At 53.6% G+C, this 19,354-nt stretch overlaps 1 protein-coding gene across 2 annotated transcripts in view; it reads right to left on the bottom strand.

Moving 5' to 3' along the window:
* TPM4 (tropomyosin 4) overlaps positions 1-18,973 on the bottom strand; it is a 35,662-nt gene extending 16,689 nt beyond the window's left edge. Inside the window, exons 1-3 of one of the 2 annotated variants that reach the window (XM_054465846.2) lie at positions 18,597-18,973; positions 10,488-10,613; positions 4,550-4,683 (exon numbers count right to left, since the gene is read on the bottom strand). In XM_054465846.2, the coding sequence (XP_054321821.1) occupies positions 4,550-4,683; positions 10,488-10,613; positions 18,597-18,710 (374 nt within the window). In that variant the 5' untranslated portion in view covers positions 18,711-18,973. Of the gene's footprint in view, positions 1-4,549; positions 4,684-9,954; positions 10,337-10,487; positions 10,614-18,596 lie in introns of those variants that run through there. The other variant, XM_054465849.2, reaches the window with a different exon arrangement.
* Positions 18,974-19,354: the final 381 nt, after the last annotated feature.

The following is a 19,354-nucleotide window of genomic DNA, read 5'->3' as shown; positions in this document are numbered from 1 at the left end:
GTCTCACTCTGTCGTCCAGGCTGGAGTGCAGTGGCACGATCTCAGCTCACTGCAACCTCCGCCTCCCGGGTTCAGGCGATTCTCCTGTCTCAGCCTCCCAAGTAGCGGGAATTACAGGCACCTGTCACCATGTCTGGCTAATTTTTGTATTTTTAGTAGAGACGGGGTTTCACCATGTTGGTCAGGCTGGTCTCAAACTCCTGACCTCAAATGATCTGCCCATCTCGGCCTCCCAAAGTGCTGGGATTACAGGAGTGAGCCACCGCGCCCGCCTATCTTTTTTTTTAAATTTTTATGGAGATGGGGTCTCACTATGTTGTCCAGGCTGGTTGCAAATGCCTGGGCTCAAGTGATCCTACTGCCTTGGCCTTCCAAAGCATTGGGATTACAGGCGTGAGACACCACCCCTAGTCCCATCTCTCATCTAAATGAGTCTCTGAATCTACTGAGCACTGTAACACACTGCCAAGATGGAACTCTGTGCACACATTTCCTTCATCTTGTTTTTTTTGTTTGTTTGTTTTTGAGATGGAGTCTCGCTCTGTCACCCAGGCTGGAGTGCAGTAGCGTGATCTCAGCTCACTGCAGCCTCCATCTCCTGGGTTCAAGTGATTCTCCTGTCTCAGCCTCCAGCATAGCAGGGACTATAGGCGTGCACCATCATGACCGGCTAACTTTTATATTTTTAGTAGAGAGGGGGTTTCGCCATGTTGGCCAGGCTGGTCTGGAACTCCTGACCTCAAGTGATCTGCCCGCCTTGGCCTCCCAGAGTGCTGGGATTACAGGTGTGAGCCACTGCACCCAGCCTCCCTTCATCTTTACTGACTACCAGGCACTTTTCCAAGTGCCTTCACTTTCACAACTGCCCTATGGAGCGGGTACATTACCCACATTTTACAAATGAAGAAACTAAGGCATAGAGAGAGGGTAAGTAACTTAAGGTTACAGAGCTGGTAAGTGGTAGAGCTGAGGCTCAGCCCTTGGCAGTCTGACTCCAGAGTCTGTATCCCCTTTCTTTTTCTTTTGTTTTGAGACATGGTGTCTCATTCTGTTGCCCAGGTTGGAGTGCAGTGGTGCCCTGAGAGCTCACAGCAGCCTTGTCCTCTCAGGCTCAAGTGATCCTGTTGCCTCAGCCTCCTGAGTAGCTGGGACTATAGGTGTAGGTGTGCACCACCGCACCTCGCTAAACTAAAAAAAAATTTTTGTGGAGGTGGGGGTTTTGCTATGTTGCTGAGGTAGGAGGATCGCTTGAGCCCAGGAGTTCAAGGCTGCGGTGAGTCGTGATTGCACCACTGCACTCCAGCCTGGATGACAGAGCAAGACGTTGTGTATTTTTTTTTTTCTTGAGACAGGTTCTCACTCTGTTGCCCAGGCTGGAGTGTAGTGGTATAATCATAGCTCACTGTAGCCTTGACTTCCTGGGATCAGGTGATTCTCCCACCTCAGCCCCTTGAGTGGCTGGGACTACCAGCAGGCACTACCATGCCTGGTTAATTTTTAATATTTTTTTTGTAGAGATGGGGTCTCACTATGTTGCCCAGGCTGGTCTCAAACTCCTGGGCTCAAGCGATCCGCCTGCCTCCCAAAGGGCTGGGATTACAGGTGTGAGCCACCGCACCCTGCCAAGACCTTGTGTATTTAAAAAAAGAAAAGAAGAGGCCAGCCTGGGATAATGTGTCATTGATATGTATCATTCCCACCCAGCACAGGGACCATATGCTTCTTGCTGTCCAATAAATATATCCACATGGGGTGTCACCCATTCTCAGCTAAGTCTCAAAACACCCTCCCCCACCTGTACGAGGTCTCACCTTCTACATGTGAGCAAGCTTGCTGGGTTATTTATTGCCCCAAAACCCCTTGTAGCACCCAAGAGATCAAAGTGACTTGCCCAAGTCTCCATAGAAAGTGCCAGTGGAAGAAGCTGACTCTAGATCCCCCAGCTTCAAGTATAGAATTCTTTCTACTGAGACACAGCAGTCTCTAACAGGGGTGTCACCAAAGGCCTCTGGGGACATGGTGCAAACAAGAGACTGGCCTTCGCAGCCTCTCTTGGTTTGCCAATATGGGGGCCCTCAACGTCAGCATCCAGCCAGGCTGGTCTGACTGTGAACAGCAGCTAACCCAGGCCAGAGGCACAGCCAGGAACTCTCGTGACTGGGTCCTTCCACTGCCCCGTGGCTGCCCGAGCTGCCACTCTCTCCCTCGATTCAGTAGCTGAAGCAGAGTCTGCAGTAGCATCTGTTCCCTCTGCCCTGGCTGTTCCACTACTTGGGAAGAAATTTCCAGCTTGGGCAACATGCGATCTCCAAGATTCCCTAGCTGGTTTCTAATCTCTGGTTAGTGGTCACAACAGCACAATCAGAAATGCATCTTAAATTAGCCAGGCATGCCTGTAATCCCAACACTTTGGGAGGCCGAGGCGGGTGGATCATGAGGTCAGGAGATCGAGACCATCCTGGCTAACACAGTGAAACCCTGTTTCTACTAAAAATACAAAAATTAGCTGGGTGTGGTGGCACATGCCTGTAGTCCCAGCTACTTGGGAGGCTGAGGCAGGAGAATGGCGTGAACCCTGGAGGTGAAGCTTGCAGTGAGCTGAGATCGCGCCACTGCACTCCAGCCTGGGCGACAGAGACGCTGTCTCAAAAAAATATTAGCCGGGCATGATGGCATGTGCCTGTAGTCCCAGCTTTACTCTGGAGCTCTGGAGGCCATGGCGGGAGGATCGCTTGAGCCCAGGAGGTCGAGGCTGCAGTGAGCCGTGATCGCACCACTGCACTCCAGCCTGGGTGACAGAGTAAGACCCTGTCTCAAAAAAAAAAAAAAAAAAAAAAAGAAATGAATCTTTGGGAGGCATTTATACTGCAAAAGCATGGTGGCTGGCTCAAGTGAGAACTCCAGCGTGAATGAGGGGCAGACGCGATGATCGCTGGTCGGGCTCACACCATTGCCACACAAGGAACTCCTTTTCCACCACACAGAGACTGCTGCTTCTGTGAATTACACAATCTACCCTCAGTCTTCCAGAGAGCTGGGGCCAAGGCGTGCCAGAGAATGATCCAGCTCCCAAGGAGAAGGCACCCTACTGGTGGCTGGGATGCAGCACAGATACCATGAGGGGGCGAGGAACATGGTCAGTTTCTTTTTTGAGACGGAGTCTCACTCTGTCGCCCAGGATGGAGTGCAGTGGTGCGATCTCGGCTCACTGCAACCTCTGCCTCCTGGGTTCAAGCTGGGGGATCTTGCCTTAGCCTCCTGAGTAGTTGGGATTACAGGTGCCCGCCACCACGCCCAGCTAATTTGTGTATTTTTTAATAGAGATGGGGTTTCACCATGTTGGCCAGTCTGGTCTCAAACTCCTGACCTCAGGTGATCCACCTGCCTCGGCATCGCAAAGTGCTGGGATTACAGGCGTGAGCCACCACACCTGGTGCGTGGTCAGTTGCAAGTACATTAACCATGCTGGTTTGAAACTGTCCCTGAAATAGTTGTCACCGTCCAAAAGCCTAAAGCCTACCTGACAGCTCTGCTAACAATCACCTATGCATCCCAAGTTTTCTTTGCTCCTTTCCACAGTACTCTGCTTTTTTTTTTTTTGAGACAGAATCTCATCTGTCACTGAGGGTGGAGTGCAGTGGCGCAATGTTGCCTCACTGCAGCTTCAAACTCCTGGGCTCAAGTGATCCTCCCACCTCAGCCTCTTGAGTAGCCAGGAGTACAGGCATGCACCACCACACCCGGCTAATTTTTGTATTTTTTGTAGAGACAGAGTCTCACTAGGTTGCCCCAGTTGGTCTTGAACGCCTGAGCTCAGGCGATTTGCCCACCTCCGCCTCCCAAAGTGCTGGGAACACAGGCAGGAATCACTGCATCCGGCCTACCCTGAAATTCGATATCTAGAGAACACTGAGAAGAGGCACCGTGGCTTTCAGAGAAAATACAAGAAGCAGCGCTTTGCAAACCGACCACCATGGACAGTCATACTTGCAGTCTCACTTCTGCCCGTTCTGTTTGCCTTTCTGTCTGTCGGAAATTTCTTTTCATGGTTAGCATAAGGATAAACACCCCTCACTTTATTTTGAGATGGAGTTTCGCTCTTGTTGCCCAGGCTGGAGTGCAATGGCATGATCTTGGCTCACTGCAGCCTCTGCCTCCTGGGTTCAAGCGATTCTCTTGCCTCAGCCTCCTGAGTAGCTGGGATTACAGGTGCCCGCCACCATGCCAGGCTAATTTTTTTTGTACTTTTAGGAAAGACGGGGTTTCACCATGTTGGCTAGGCTGGTCTCGAACTCCCAACCTCAGGTGATCCGTCCGCCTCGGCCTCCCAAAGTGCTGGGATTACAGGCGTGAGCCACCACGCCTGGCCACGGATAAACATCTCTAACCACGGAGTGACGGTTTACAAAGTGCTGTCATGCATTTTTTTGTGGACACGTGCATGTCCCTGTGACCTTGTTTACTTTCACACCAGCTCTGCGAGGTCAGCAGCATAATCCCCATTTTCCAAAAGCAAACACGGATACCACCAGATTCAAAGCGTCCTTACCTCTCACTCTCATCTGCAGCTTTTTCTGCCTCCTCCAGCTTCTGCAGGGCCGTGGCCAGTCGTTCCTGAGCCCTGTCCAACTCCTCCTCAACAAGCTGGATGCGTCGGTTGAGGGCGGCCACATCACCTTCAGCCTGGGGAGGTCGGAGGTGCAGCCATGTTAAGTATCAGGCCAGCCACCAGTGGGAGCCTCCCCTATGTCCTGCCCTCTGTTAACCTGATTTTCCCCATCAAAGCCCACCCAGGAATCCAGGCCATAGGGAATTTACACTCATACCAAAATTTCAGTTTGATCTTCCCGGAAAATGTCCGGGAAAAACATCTACCACTCCATAGCAAAAGACGAGCATCGCCAGGTGTGGTGGCTCACGCCTGTAATTCCAGCACTTTGGGGGCCGGGTGCGGTGGCTCACGCCTGTAATCCCAGCACTTTGGGAGGCCGAGGCGGATGTATCACAAGGTCAAGAGATCGAGACCATCCTGGCCAACATGGTGAAACCCCGTCTCTACTAAAAATGGAAAAATTAGCTGAGCATGGTGGCACGTGCCTGTAGTCCCACATGCTCAAGAGGCTGAGGCAGGAGAATCGCTTGAACCCGGGAGGCGGAGGTTGCCGTGAGCCGAGATCGCGCCACTGCACTCCCGCCTGGTGACAGAGAAAGACTCCGTCTCAAAAAAAAAAAAAAGGCGAGTGTCCCAGTACAAGATGGGTAGTTGAGTCAACATAGGAGACAAACATACCATGTGCTTTGAGATGAATGTCAGTGCTGGTCTCTCCAGCAACACAATAGACCCAACGTTAGGCTAAGATCTAAGATAGGCTCTTCTCTGAAAAAGGCACACAATATTACCACATAGAGAGTTCTAGGGCTCACTGCGAGATTCCTAGAAAGCAAGGCCATCAGTCACCCGGCTCATTGTGTCCCTGAGTTCCGCTCCCATTCACCTGAATGGCAAGATAAATGCAAGACTATGGAGCCCTCAGTTAAATGTTGGCCACGCAATTACCAAGGTGGGATGAGGCGGGGGAGCCTCGTTGGAATTCCATCCTTCAATCAGCCTGGCTGAGAGATGGCAGGACAGAAAGATACAAGAAGGGAAAGAAAACTTGGTTGCAGGCATGGAAGACATACCCCAATAGTGTTATTGGATTTTCAAGGTGTTTTTACCTACAAGGAAGGAAGTACAACGGGAAGCATTAAAGCAGGAACTCCAGGGCCAAAAAGTGCTGGGCTGGAATCCCCGCTTTGTCATTTTCTTTTTAATTTTTTTTTTTGAGATGGGGTCTCGCGCCATCACCCAGGCTGGAGTGCAATGGCATGATCTCGGCTCGCTGCAACTTCTGCCTCCCGGGTTCAAGCAATTCTGCCTCAGCCTCCTGAGTAGCTGGAATTACAGACGGGCACCACCACCCCTGGCTAATTTTTTGTATTTTTAGTAGAGACGGGGTTTCGTCTTGTTGGCCAGGCTGGTCTCAAACTCCTGGCCTCACGTGAACCACCCGCCTTGGTCTCCCAAAGTACTGGGATTACAGGCGTGAGCCACTGCGCCGGATCATGCTTTGTCATTTTCACAGCCACGTGGTGTTGAGAAGGTTACTTCCTCATCCTGGCCCTCTCCATCCCAAAGCCTGATTAGTTACAGGACTGCCTTGAGGCTGTAACTCCAGAGGGTGGCACCGCTTACCCCCAGCAGGTGGGATGTGCCAGAGAAAAGCATCTCTTACTGCCATGGTTTTATTTTACCGCAATTTCATCCTCACACATCGCACCCATTTTACAGGTGAAGAAACCAAGGGGCCCACTGGGGGAAGTGGTTTTATTCAGTGACTCAGAGTTGGTAAGAAATGAATGGCCTCTTAAGACCCGCCCAGGGCTCTTCCTTGTCAGAACCTGTCCCCTAGGTCCTTCCAGGGCTACGAGGCCAGGCGAGTTTTCCAGCGATGCCCACTCTTTGGAAGGAATATTGAGAACGGGTCAAACGGGCCTCAACCGAGAGGAAAAGGGAAGCCACGCTAGCTTTTTCCTATCAGGACAAATGAAGAATCCCTGAACTGGGGAAGGCTATCAAAATTACTATGAAGGCCGGGCGCGATGGCTCACATCCGTAATCCTAACACTTTGGGAGGCGGAGGCGGGTGGATCACATGAGGTCAGGAGTTCGAGACCAGCCTGGCCAACATGGTGAAACCGCATCTCTACTAAAAATACAAAAAAATTAGTTGGGCGTGGGGGCGGGCGCCTGTAATCCCAGCTACTTGGGAGGCTGAGGCAGGAGAATTGCTTGAACCCGGGAGGCGAAGTCTGCAGTGAGCCGAGATCGCGCCACTGCACTCCAGCCTGGGTAACAGAGCAAGACTCCGTCTCAAAAAAAAAAAAAAAATTATTAGGAAACCACTCCCTCTCCTGCCCTGAGTTCATACTAGGGGAAAAAAAATAGAATGAGGCTAACGTGGCTGAAAAACAGAAGTAGAGTCAGGAAGGTTTCTCAGCCTCAGATTCCTAGAAGCAGAAAGAGGGCACTCCCACAGGTGTTTCGTATTGCAGCGTCCTCTGAAACACCAAATGCAGAGAATTGTGAAAACCACCGATGAAACTGTCTTAAGAAACGTCACTGAGGCCTTCCCATGAATGGGTGCCTTTCATTCTTTTTAATTGCATAGATCTTAACTCCTCCTACCACCTTCAGTAACTGGGCCAGGAACTGATGTTGCAAAAAAAACTCTGCAACCAACACCATTATCGAATTCCAGGACATTTTCATAACCCGCCAAAGACAAACAAACAAAAAACTGTGTACCCATTAGCGGTCGAGGAATTGATTTTAAAGATCAAACAGAGGTGCTTGATTCATGAGCTGTCTTTTAAGAAGTGAGAATTCCCTTATGTGGGAAATTCTGAATCCTGGCAAACAACGCTTTTGGCAGATTTTCAACTGTCTGGAGTTGGGAGATACACGCATATCTGTACATGCATACATATATATGTATTTTTGAAAAACTGCTAGTCACGGCCGAGTCATTTTGGGTTCCACCCCTTCCTACAATCAAAGCCTTCCATACGCTACAAAGGATTTCCCTTATAAGGTAAAAGAGGCTTGCTAGATACATGTGGCAAAGGAACAGGAAGATGTCAGTTAATCACACAAAAATCTAAACGAAACCAGCTGTCGGGAAACAGGCCCAGAAGTCTACCACACGCCGGCTCCTGGCTTATTCCACAAGAGTGAAAGGGTTTTTTTTTTTTTTTTTAACCCACCCCTGGTCTTAGTTCCTTTTGCCCTGGGAGAGGTTTTCCCTCTCCCAGACCGAAAGAAGCATCCTTTGCTTTTTCAAGAACTTTCTGAACTTTTTCAAGAAGTCTTCAACTCTCCGAAAACATCTTCTCTCCCAACTAGACGGTCCTGCTCCTAAATCTTGGCTCCAGGCTGAGGGCCATTTTGAAGCCGAGTTAATTGTCCTCCAGCGAGATGACTTGGGATGAGATCAGAGCAAGAGCTGTGTCGGTTAAGTGTGAGAAAGAGGCCAGACCGGCTACCGATAGAGGCTTACACCGGGTTTCTAAGGCCTCTCGGGCCAAAGCAGCCCTTACAGGATTAGAGGCTTCAACCAAGGCCCATGCTGTAGCCCCCATCTGGGCTCTTTCCAGACCTGGCAATTCACACCACCAATTCCATCTGGCTGGGCATCTTTTGCCCCTCTAGGGTTCCCACCCTGAGCCTCAACACTGAACTTTCGGGGCTTTTGGGCTTCAACCTCTACCCGCACACACCCCCACCCCCCCACCCTCACCATACAACTTTCTTGCCTCTGAGTCTGTGCACACCCATGTCTCTGGTCCCAGCAAACTTATTTATTCTATAAGACCCTGCTCAACCTCCATTTTGGAGCCTCCCCTGTCATGCTCCCATAACTGCACAGAAAACCCGTGGAATGCAAACCTGGCTCCATCAGTGAGTCAGCTCCCTTGCCTCCATTTGTCTATGAGCTCTTCCCAGGGCAGAGAAAACACAATTGAGGCTGTGCGCGGTGGCTCACGCTTGTAATCCCAGAACTTTGGGAGGCCAAGGTGGGCAGATCACGGGGTCAAGAGTTCGAGACCAGCCTGGCCAGCATGGTGAGACACCGTCTCTACTAAACATCCAAAAAAAAAAAAAAAAAAAAAAATTAGCTGGGCGTGGTGGCGGGCGCCTGTAATCCCAGCTACTCGGGAGGCTGAAGCAGGAGAATCGCTTGACTCGGGAGGTGGAGGTTGCAGTGACTCGGGAGGTGGAGATCGCACCACTGCACTCCAGCCTGGGCGACAGAGTGAGATTGTCCCAAAAACAAAACAACAAAAAACAACACAATTGAGCATTTACAAAGCGCCAGGCTCCACGCCTGAGATTTTACTCCTGGGACCCTCCCTGCTACTCTGGGGGGTCGGGATTCTTATCAGTCCTACTCGCAGATGGGGAAACAGCTCCTAGAGAGCAAATACCAAGTCGTGCAGCTGGTGAGTGGCATGACATGGGACCAGAATCCAAATCTGTCCCCAGCCCCTGGCGGTGCCACCATCTGTCCCGAGGGACAGCCAGGAGGATGATGCAGAGGGGATGGTGAAACTCCCTCCTTTTTCAGACCCATTGTCTATCTCGGGCCCTGCGACTCGCGGCGGATGCGCACAGCAGGCGCTCAAACGATCGTGGGTTCAGGGCCTCGCGCTAGCGTTCCCGGGGCCTTCTGGAGGGAGGCAGGGTCCCGCCGCCCCGGTTCCCGCAGGAATCAGCTGGAGAGAGAAAGGCGGGCGGCTCGGGGCTGAACTTCCGCCACCCCCATCCCCCCCGCCGCCTGGAGCAGACACGTCGCCGCCGCGCCCCTGGGAACGGTCAGGGAAGTCCAAGCAGGAGCCGGGAAGCCGCGAAAGAGGCGAGAAAGTGCGACCCCCTCCCCAAATACCCGGACCCCTGTCGAAATCCCTGTCGGCCGGTCAAACCCCAGACAATGGAAGCTCCACGTTTCCATCCTCACTCCCCCCTACAAATCCGGTCGCGGGTTCTCCTCGGCCCGGGACCCCGGCGCCAGCGCCGAGTCGGAGCCTGTACGATACGCCCCCTCCCGCCGATCCGCCTCTCCACCCGGAGATCGCGCACCCCCTCCGCCCCATGCCCCCATTTCCCGCTCGGCCGGCCCCGCTCGACCCGGAGGCGGCGCCCCCTCCCCTGTCCCAGGCCCAGGAAAGAGGACTGCGGAGGAAGTAGGGGGTCCCGGCTCCGGGCGCAGGGATGTGGGTCCGCGATCGGCGTCCGAGGGCGTAAAAAGGCGGCCCGAGGACTGCGCGCGGGCGGGCAGCGCGGGAAGCCGGGAAGAAAGGAGGGCGCGCGGGGGAGGAGGCTGCGGGCGCGGGGCCCGAGGCCGGGGCGCTCACTTTCTCGCGCCGCTCGCGCTCGCAGTCCAGCTCCCGCTGCAGGCCCTGCGCGCGGTCTTCCGCCTCGTCCGCCTGCTGCTGCAGGGCCTGGATCTTGCGTTTCACCGCCTCCAGGGAGTTGAGGCCGGCCATGGCGCGGAGGCGCGGAGGCGCAGAGGCGCACGGGCAGCGGCGGACGCTCGGCTAGGCTCGGCTCCGGAGAGAGCTGCACGGCCGCGCCCCGGCCCCCCAAGCCTTTGCCTGCGCGGGGGCCGCCCCCGCCTCTCCCCGCCCCCCGGGCCGGCTGCCGTCGGGGCGATGAGGTCACCCGGCCGGACCGCAGACGTCAGCACCGCTGGGGGAGGGCCTGACGTCGGCACCGCTGGCCACAGCTGCTGGAAAGTGCCCCTTTTCGGGACTTATTTGGAGAAAGCGCTGGGAGGCGCCGCCTTCTCCTCCTCCTCTTCCTCCTCCCCCTGCGGCTCTCTCCGCCCTCCGGGCCCCGGGGCTCCGGCCTGGCCCCGCCGCGGGCTCCCGCATCCCTGCACACGTACGTCGGAAGCTTTCTTCTCCGTGAGCTCCAGCTTCTCCTGCGCGTCCTTCAGTTCCTCGGAATATTTATCCAGCTCGTCCTCTGTCCCTTTTAGTTTCTTCTGGAGGTGTGTCAGCTCCTCCTCCACCTGGGGACGACAGAGCGGGAGACGGGTCAACCTGGGGGGAGTCACGTCCCCGAGGTGCAGGGGTGGTCCCCCCCAGTATTCACAAGAGTCCTCCGTCTCTCTCTGGGCATCAGTTTCCTCATATGTAGAACAGGGGTTACAATAGCATGCAGCACGCCATCCATGCTACCTGATAGTGGGATTTTCACATCTTTCCCGCGTCTTGAGGACCAGCTGTTTTAGGCTTATTGGGGTCCCCAGTACTCTAGGGAGATCGATGGCAGCTTTTGGGAAACTGAAGACCCCAAATGTTTTCCAGAAATACACACATTCCTGTTTCAGAGGTGCAACCTCACCATGATCTGGAGTTAAGCAGTCTCATTCTCCGCGCCTGGATCCCTCCGCCCATCCCTGTCCCCAGCCTTTCTCCCTCTGGTTCTGACCCCAACACGGGGTCAGAGAAACTTTCTAACAAATACGCCTGCCCTCTTTCTGCGTAGAACCTGCTATGGCTCCCTATGGCCCAAGGCGGTGGTTCTTAGACTGTCTTACCAAAATACTCTGAAGGGCTGAAGGGCTCAGACCTAGCTAGTCCCTCATTTCTGGGCTTTGGGGGGCTTGGCTAGAAGAGACTCGCCCCTACAGGATCACTTTCTTTGAAGGCTCGGGTTAAATCTTTAAAATTTTTGCATATAGGCCATGTTCATTTTAATAAAACTGTCCCCTACTTTCCCTAAACTTTCAGTCCTCTGTTTATCCCAAGAGTCCACCCCCATCCTCCCTCCACTCCTAGTTTGAGAAGCTCAGGCCTATGGGATACAAACCACAGACCCCATCACCTCTCTATCTTTGTCACCCCCCACCACACCGGTCTAGAGTTGGCTCAAGAAGCCTTTTCTGTCACCTCCAGGCTGAAACTCCCTCCCTGGGCCCCCAACTCTGGATTAGGGTGATCATATCCAGCTCATGCCTGGATCTGACTTTTTTTTGAGAGTCTCGCTCTGTCACCAAGGCTGGAGTGCAGTGGCACGATCTCAGCTCACTGTAACCTCCGCCTTCTGGGTTCAAGTGATTCTCCTGCCTCAACCTCCCCGGTAGCTGGTACTACAGGTGCACACCACCACGCCTGGCTAATTTTTGTATTTTCAGTAGAGACGGGGTTTCACAATATTGGCCAGGCTGGTCTCAAACTCCTGACCTCAAAGTGATCTGCCCTCCTCGGCCTCCCAAATTGTTGGGATTGCAGGCGTGAGTCACCACACCTGGCTTGGATCTGACTTTTGCTTCAGATGGTTTGACACTGATCTTGTTCCTACTCCCAGGGTGGGCAGGCAGCCCCCACTGAGCCCCGCTTCATTCTCCTGCTTCCTCCCCACAGCAGGAGGCTCGGAGAGGTGGGATGACTTTCCCCAGGTCACACAGCACAGGGTTTGAGCCCAGGTCTTCTGAATATAAGCCAATTATGAACTGAATGCTTGCTTCTGCTCGCTCTCCAATTCATATGTTGAAGCCCTCATCTCCATGTGAAGGTAATTGGTGATGGGGCCTTTGGAAGATGATGAGGTTTGGGTGAGGTCATGAGGGTTGACCCACCATGATGGGATTAAGGCCCTTATGAGAAGAGACCGGAACTTGGTTATCCTCTTCCAGTGTGAGGACACAGCAAGAAGGTGGCTGTCCGCAAGCTACCTAGAGAGCCCTCACCAGACATTTAATCTGCCAGCATCTTGATCTTGGCCATCTAGCCTCCAGACTGTAAACAATAAATGTCTATTATTGAAGCCACCCAGTCTATGGTGTTTTGTTATAACTGCCTGAGCTGACAAAGACAAAGCCCTTGGCCCTGTTGCTCACACTAGGCCAGCTTCCCTTCCTCCCTGACTTGCTTCTCTTCTTTTTTTTCCTGAAGTGGGTGTGTTAAAAAAGCTGTTGTGCCCGTGGCTTCTAGACTGAGCTCTGAATCCTGTCTGGGCTACATGCTCACCCCTGAGTGGATGTGCAAAATGTACCAGGTGCCCCATATGTGTGTGTGTGTGCATGGTTTTTTTTGCTTTTTTTTTTTTTACATGATCTTGCTGTGTGTGTGTGTGTGTGTGTGTGTGTGCATTATTATTATTTTTTTTGCGTTTTTTTTTTTTTTTTTTCACATGGTCTTGGTGTGTCTCCCAGGCTGGAGTGCAGTGGTGTGATCATAGCTTACTGCAGCCTTGACCTCCTTGGCTCAAGCGATCCTCCCGCCTCAGCCTCCCGAGTAGCTGGAAATTGTGAACTCCAGGCTTCCCATCTTGTGACCTGCTGGGTGTCAGCTGGAGGATGGGGTGGAGGCTGGCAGCTGGGGGTTCAGCTGATGTCACTGAGGTGACCTGCAAGGGTCTCTAGCTGAGATGGTACAGAGAGCAGGGAGGGCTATCCTGTCTGAAGTCCTCAGGAGCATCCTAAGCTATGGGGAGATGACAGGGCCCAACCCAGGGCAGCCAGCTGATCAGGGCAAGGTCAGAGTCTATAGGGCCTGACCTTGACCTCCAGGTGGGGAGCCTGGAAGCCTGACTTCAAATCCAAGCTCTGCGACCCCCTTCCCCTTTTCTGGCCTCGGTTTCTCCATCTGCAGAACAGAAACCTTGACATGCTGGTCTCTGAGCATTCCAGCAGCTGCTTTTGAACTTCTGCCTTGACTGAGAAAATGAGCCAGTTTCCTTAAAGACGTTTCATCGGTCAACCCTGACCTATAGTGTCCACTTGACTTCCTTCTAGATCTGTGGATCACAGCATTTATTGGGTGCCAACTGTGTGCCCAGCCCAGGACTCTCCTAACATGTAGGAAGAGTGAGAGCAAATCTGACAGCATTGGACTCATCAGGGTATGAAGATGGTTTGGGTGTTTTGTTTTGTTTTTGTTTTTTTTTGAGATAGGATCTCGCTGTGTTATCCAGGCTGGTCTTGAACTCCTGGGCTCAAGGGATCCTCCCACTTCAGTCTCCCGAGTAGCTGGGACAACAGGCATGAGCCACCCCACCTGGCTGGTTTGGGGTTTTGACTACTTTTCTGGGGGAAATGTTTGGGCAAGAACAGGTGAGGACGGGGATAAGGCCGACAGGAGTCTATTTGGCATTTAGAATGTGTTGGGCGTGTTACAATTTGTTTTGAGTTATTTTTTGAGACAGAGTCTTGCTCTGTTGCCTAGGCTGGAGTGTAGTGGCCGGATCTCGGCTCACTGCAACTTCCACCTCCTGGGCTCAAGTGCTTCTCCTGCCTCAACCTCCCTAGTAGCTGGGATTACAGGCTCATGCCACCAAGCCCAGTTAATTTTTGTATTTTTTGTAGAGACGGTTTTGCCAGGCTGGTCTCAAATTCCTGACCTCAGGTGATCCCCCACCTCAGCCTCCTGAAGTGCTGGGATTACAGGTGTGAGCCACTATGCCTGGCCAGGGCGTGTTACAAATGTTGTCTCAGGAAGCCCCATACTACAGAAGGGCATACTGAGTCTCTGAAAGGGGAAGGGACTTGCCTGATGCCACACAGATGGGGGATTTGAAACTTTGTTAGCCTGATTCCAAAGCTGGTTTGCTTGACTTCTAGACCATGCTGGACCCACTGCTAAGAATGACTTTCTACTTTTCACTGGGAGGGCTTCTACCGTCCCTCCATGCTCAGTCCCAAGGCTCCCCAACCCTGGTGGCCTGCTCTGCTGCCCTGAGCAGAGCTTTCGCCACGCCTACAGCTCTCCCAGCCTCTGTCCCTCCCTCTGGTCCAGCCCTGACCTCTGAGCTGGAGGTATTCATGGTCTGTCTCCCTCAGCTTGGAGTTTCTTGGGGGTCAGGTCTGGGACTGAGGCCACTATAGGCCCCAGCATTAGAACACTGTAGGAAGTGTTTGGGATGAATCGAAGACACAACCCCAAACCCTTCAGTGGTAGGCAGTGAGTATAAAAAGTAAATGAGAGCTGGGTGCGGTGGCTCACGCCTGTAATCCCAGCCCTTTGGGAGGCCGAGGCGGGCGGATCACGAGGTCAGGAGTTTGAGACCAGCCAGACCAACATGGTGAAACCCTGTCTTTACTAAAAATACAAAAATTAGCCGGGCCTGGTGGCGCGTGCCCGTCATTGTCCCTCTGTGAGCCTCAGTTTCCCTGCCTGTCATAGGATTACGTTAGTCCCTGCAAATGGGGCCTTGGGGCAGGGCTGAGGCAGGATGTGGGGTCAAAGGCCAGTGGTGGAGGATGTTGCTGCCCTGGGAGGGGAGTGGGCAGGAAGCGGCCGGGCTGGGCCTCTTTGTCCTTTTCCCACACTGGGTAAGCAGGGCCAGAAATCAGTGCTTGGCTGCTGGGATCAGGCTGGCCCGAGAGCAGCTCTTTCTGGCCTCCTGCAGTGTCAGGCGCTCTAAGTGCCTCTATTCCCCAGCAGGACTGGCCATTAGCTCCTGTGGGGCTCTGGCTTCTGCTTCGGAATTCTGGGATCTTGAGTTCCACACCTGAACTTCAAAGGCCTCATGTGTTCCCATTTCACAGATGAGGACACTGAGGACTCAGAGATGTGCAGGAACGTGTCCTCAGTCATGAAGCTAGGAGAGTCACAAAGACCAGGCTCCGTGGCTCAAGTCTATGATCCCTGCACTTTGGGAGGTTGAGGTGGAAGGATCCCTTGAGCCCAGGAGTTCAAGACTAGCCTGGGCAACATAGTGAGACGCTGTCTCTACTAAAAATAAAATAACTAGCTGGGCGTGGAGGTGTGCACCTCCACTGGGGAGGCTGAGGTGGGAGGATCGCTTGAGCTTGGGAGTTCGAGGCTGCAGTGAGCTGTGATTGCACCACTGCACTCCAGCCTGGGCAACAGAGTGAGACCCCCATCTCTAAAAAATAAAAATACATTTAAAGACTGACATACACAAAGTATGTGCTAGTCTATGAAGGCTTGCCTCAAAGCTAGTCTGTGGAGACTTGCTTTGAGCCCAAGTCTACTCCAATGGGCATCTTTGTGGGACAAAAAAGGCATAACCTCCTTGGCCACGCAGCTGGCTGGAGGCTTGGAGGATCCTTCCTTTTAGAACTAGTGGCTGGCCTGGGAGATAGCCACTCACACCTTAGTAAGAATTAGTGCTATAAACTTGTTTCTCTCCGAATCTGGCTAAGTCCCTCATGGTGCGGGCTAAATGATGGCCAGAAGCTGGCCCAGCACAGGATGAATGTCTGTGTTTGCCAGGGAGGGGCACAGAGAAGGTAGAGGGAGCTTGTGGCAGGGAACACTGGGGTAGGGCTTGGCCTGCATGAATGTGCCACAGACTCTTAGGGCAGCCCCGGAGCATGGGGGGCTGGGGAGGCCCAAAGGGGAAGTAGGGCGGGGCAGGAAATCAACCTACATTTATTGAGTGCTTACTCTGAGCTAGGCTCCGGGCCAAGGGTTCCACCTGTACAGTCACCTCTAATCCTGTCATGGGGTGGCGAGGGAGGCCCTACTGTCACTTCCGTATCTCACTCATGCAGGCGTCCGGGACACCTAGCGACTGAGCCATGACTCAAACATGGTCAGTCTGAGCTCCGAGCTTTCGCCTTTAGCTGCCAGGCTGGCCTGGCTCCTGGCCTGGGTGGGGCTGGGCACTCGGTGCCATGGTCCTAGGCATCTCCCAGGGCTTATCGGAGACCTGGATGCTCCCCAGGGCTTGGCAGTTGACCTCGGGGTGTGGATAAGCATTGTGGGGAACATGGCTCTGTGGGAGGGGACTCCCTTCCTTCCTCCCACCCACTGCTCCTGTCTGCTCTGCCCCAAACCATGGCCACGGCCTTGGAACTCCAATGCATTCTCATTGCCAGGGTTCCCAGGACTTTTGTCTCCAAAGTTCTGGGTCTGTGTGGGCTCCTGGCTGCCGGGAGATGGAAATGGCCTCCCTGTCCTCCGTCTACCATGGGCAGCCCACCTACCCTGGCCTCCAGGCTTTTAGCAGGGACACCCCCACATACACATTGAAATTCTCAGACTCACTCTCAACTCTACTCCCATCCCAGTCCCCAGACCCCACCCAGTCACCCCCTGCAGCAGATCACAGCCCTGGGCCCCCACCACACACACACACGCGCGCCCTGCCATTCTCCCAGGCAGCTGCCCATGAGACCGCGGGCTTCTGTCACAGTGGAGGCTTCCTGATCCAGGGGCATAGTGTCACCTACATGCACACACAGGTCTGCACAGCCCCCGTCACATCCACACGCACACGCCAGCAGAAACAGTCACTGACACACACACTCACCCCGACAGAAACACACATTCACACACACACCAATAGAAACACACACTCATCCACACACGCACACCAATAGAAACACACACTCATCCACACACATACACACCAACAGAAACACACACTCATACACACACACACCAATAGAAACACACTCATCCACACACATACACACCAATAGGAACACACAATCATACACACACCCCATCAGAAACACACACTCATCCATACACATTCACACACACCAACAGAAACACACACTCATCCACATACACACACCAACAGAAATACACACTCATCTAAACATGCACACACACCCCAACAGAAACACAGTCACCAACACACACACAACAGAAACACACATCCAAACATGTGCGAGGGTGCACACACACATGCCAGCAGAAACCCATCATCCTGATACACAGATGCCAACACAAACATAGCCACATCAATGTGTACTTTCAATCACTTGTCATGCCAGCGTTGGCACAAGCACACACACAGCCAGCCTCTCCCGCTACCCTCACAGACCCCCACCATCTACACACAGACTCACAAACACACCCACACTCTTTCACACCTACTTTCCAACAGCCGCATACAGCGTCCCACACACTCATAGCTCTCCTAGTACACACTCATTCTCACAGTCACCTTTACCCCTCCGCACTCTTTTCAGCTGAAACATAGGCGCATGTACAGATAGACACGTAAAACAGACACATTCAACACATGTGCACACACAGGAAGACTCAAACACACACAGATACAGTCACACACAGACACACAGAGAACTGCTCACACACACACAAATATGTGTACACACACAGACACGCAGAAATGCTTAAACACAGATACAAGCACAGAGAATTGCTCAAACACACAAATATGTGTACACACACAGACACATGCAGAAATGCTTAAACACATAGATACACACACAGACACACGCTCAAACATACACAATACATGTACACACACACATACAAATGCTCAAACATGCAGATACACACACAGACACACAGAAATGCTCACACACACACAGAGAATTGCTCAAACACACACACATGGCCGAGTGCAGTGGCTCACGCCTGTAATCCCAGCACTTTGGGAGGCAGACGCGGGCGGATCACTTGAGGTCAGGAGTTCGAGACCAGTCCGGCCAACATGGCGAAATCCAGTCTCTACTAAAAATACAAAATTAGCCGGGTGTGATGGTGGGTGCCTGTAATCCCAGCTACTCATGAGGCTGAGGCAGGAGAATCGCTTGAACCCAGGAGGCGGAGGTTGCAGTGATCCGAGATCGGGCCACTGCACTCCAGCCTGGGCCACAGAGCGAGACTCTGTCTCAAACACACACACACACACGCACCCCAGAGGCAAACACACACACGTACACACACATACGCTCAAACACACCCAAATACACACACACAGCATGTCCCCAACCGCCCTATCTAGTACACAACCTCCCAGTTCAAACAACACCTCTACCTCTCTCCTAAACGTTCTCACTCTCCCTCCCCCGCCAACTCTCTCTCTGTCAAACTCACTTTGTTCGCACTGGCCCTGCTGGGGGTGGGTCCGATCGTCACCCCCCTTCCAGCCCAGGACCCCATCCAAGGAAGGCAATGGTCCCCTCGCTCTTCCTCCGCCAAAGCATCAGCCTCCTGTCCTCCGGCAGGTGTCTGCGACCCCCAACTGGGCTCCGGACCCCGGCCTTCCGAACAGAGAGGACGCCCAGCAGCCCGGCGCGGCCCAGCGGAGGGCACCTCACCTGCTTGCACTTGTCCTCAGCGGCTTTCTTATCCGCCTCCGCCTGCTCCGCGCGGTCGATGGCATTCTCCTTGTCCAACTTCAGCATCTGCATTTTCTTCTTGATGGCCTCCATGGCTGGGCGCTGGCGTGGGGGGCGTGGGGTGCGCGGCGGGCTCTGTGGGGGCTGCGGCAGGCAGGGGCTGTGGCTGTGGGGCCGAGTGAGCCTGGCAGGGTGGAGGAGAGGGCCTTATAGCCTCCCGGGGTGCCTCCGCCCTCCTGCCAGGCGAGTCTTGGAGGAGGCCCAAGCCCAGGCCGGCCGGGCCAGCCGCCACTCGCTTGCTCAGGAGGACTTGGCCAGCTCACCGTGCTCCCGGCAGCCCTCGCCTTATTTGGACCTAGGATTTTCTTAAAGGAAGAAAAAAAAAAGATCCTAGCTGTTTCCATTTTTAACCTGGTGACACAGGTCCCGCGTGGGCGTGTGGGCACGGCACAGGCCCAGGAGAAGCTGCCCGGGCAGGACCTAGGGTGGGGCTGCTCTGGGCTGCCTCAGTTTCCCCATCCATCGTTGGGAGGAATGAAGAGGGTTGTGGGTGGTCTCGGGGTCCCGGTGCTGCAATGTGGGGAGGCGCCTGTCTTTTCTGCCTTGGTCTTATCTGTGGCCCCCTGAGTACCTGGTCCCCTGAAAATGGGAAAGTACTTGTTAAGTAAAATGAGCAATTCTCTGTTCCCCCCCTCCCCCGCCACCCACACACACACTTTTCTCTGCCTAGGAAACGT

This window comes from Pongo pygmaeus, chromosome 20, assembly GCF_028885625.2.
Source record: "Pongo pygmaeus isolate AG05252 chromosome 20, NHGRI_mPonPyg2-v2.0_pri, whole genome shotgun sequence".
NCBI classification, from domain to species: domain Eukaryota; kingdom Metazoa; phylum Chordata; class Mammalia; order Primates; family Hominidae; genus Pongo; species Pongo pygmaeus.
Note: the sequence above shows the minus strand (reverse complement) of the source record. Positions and strands in the feature narration are given on the sequence as shown.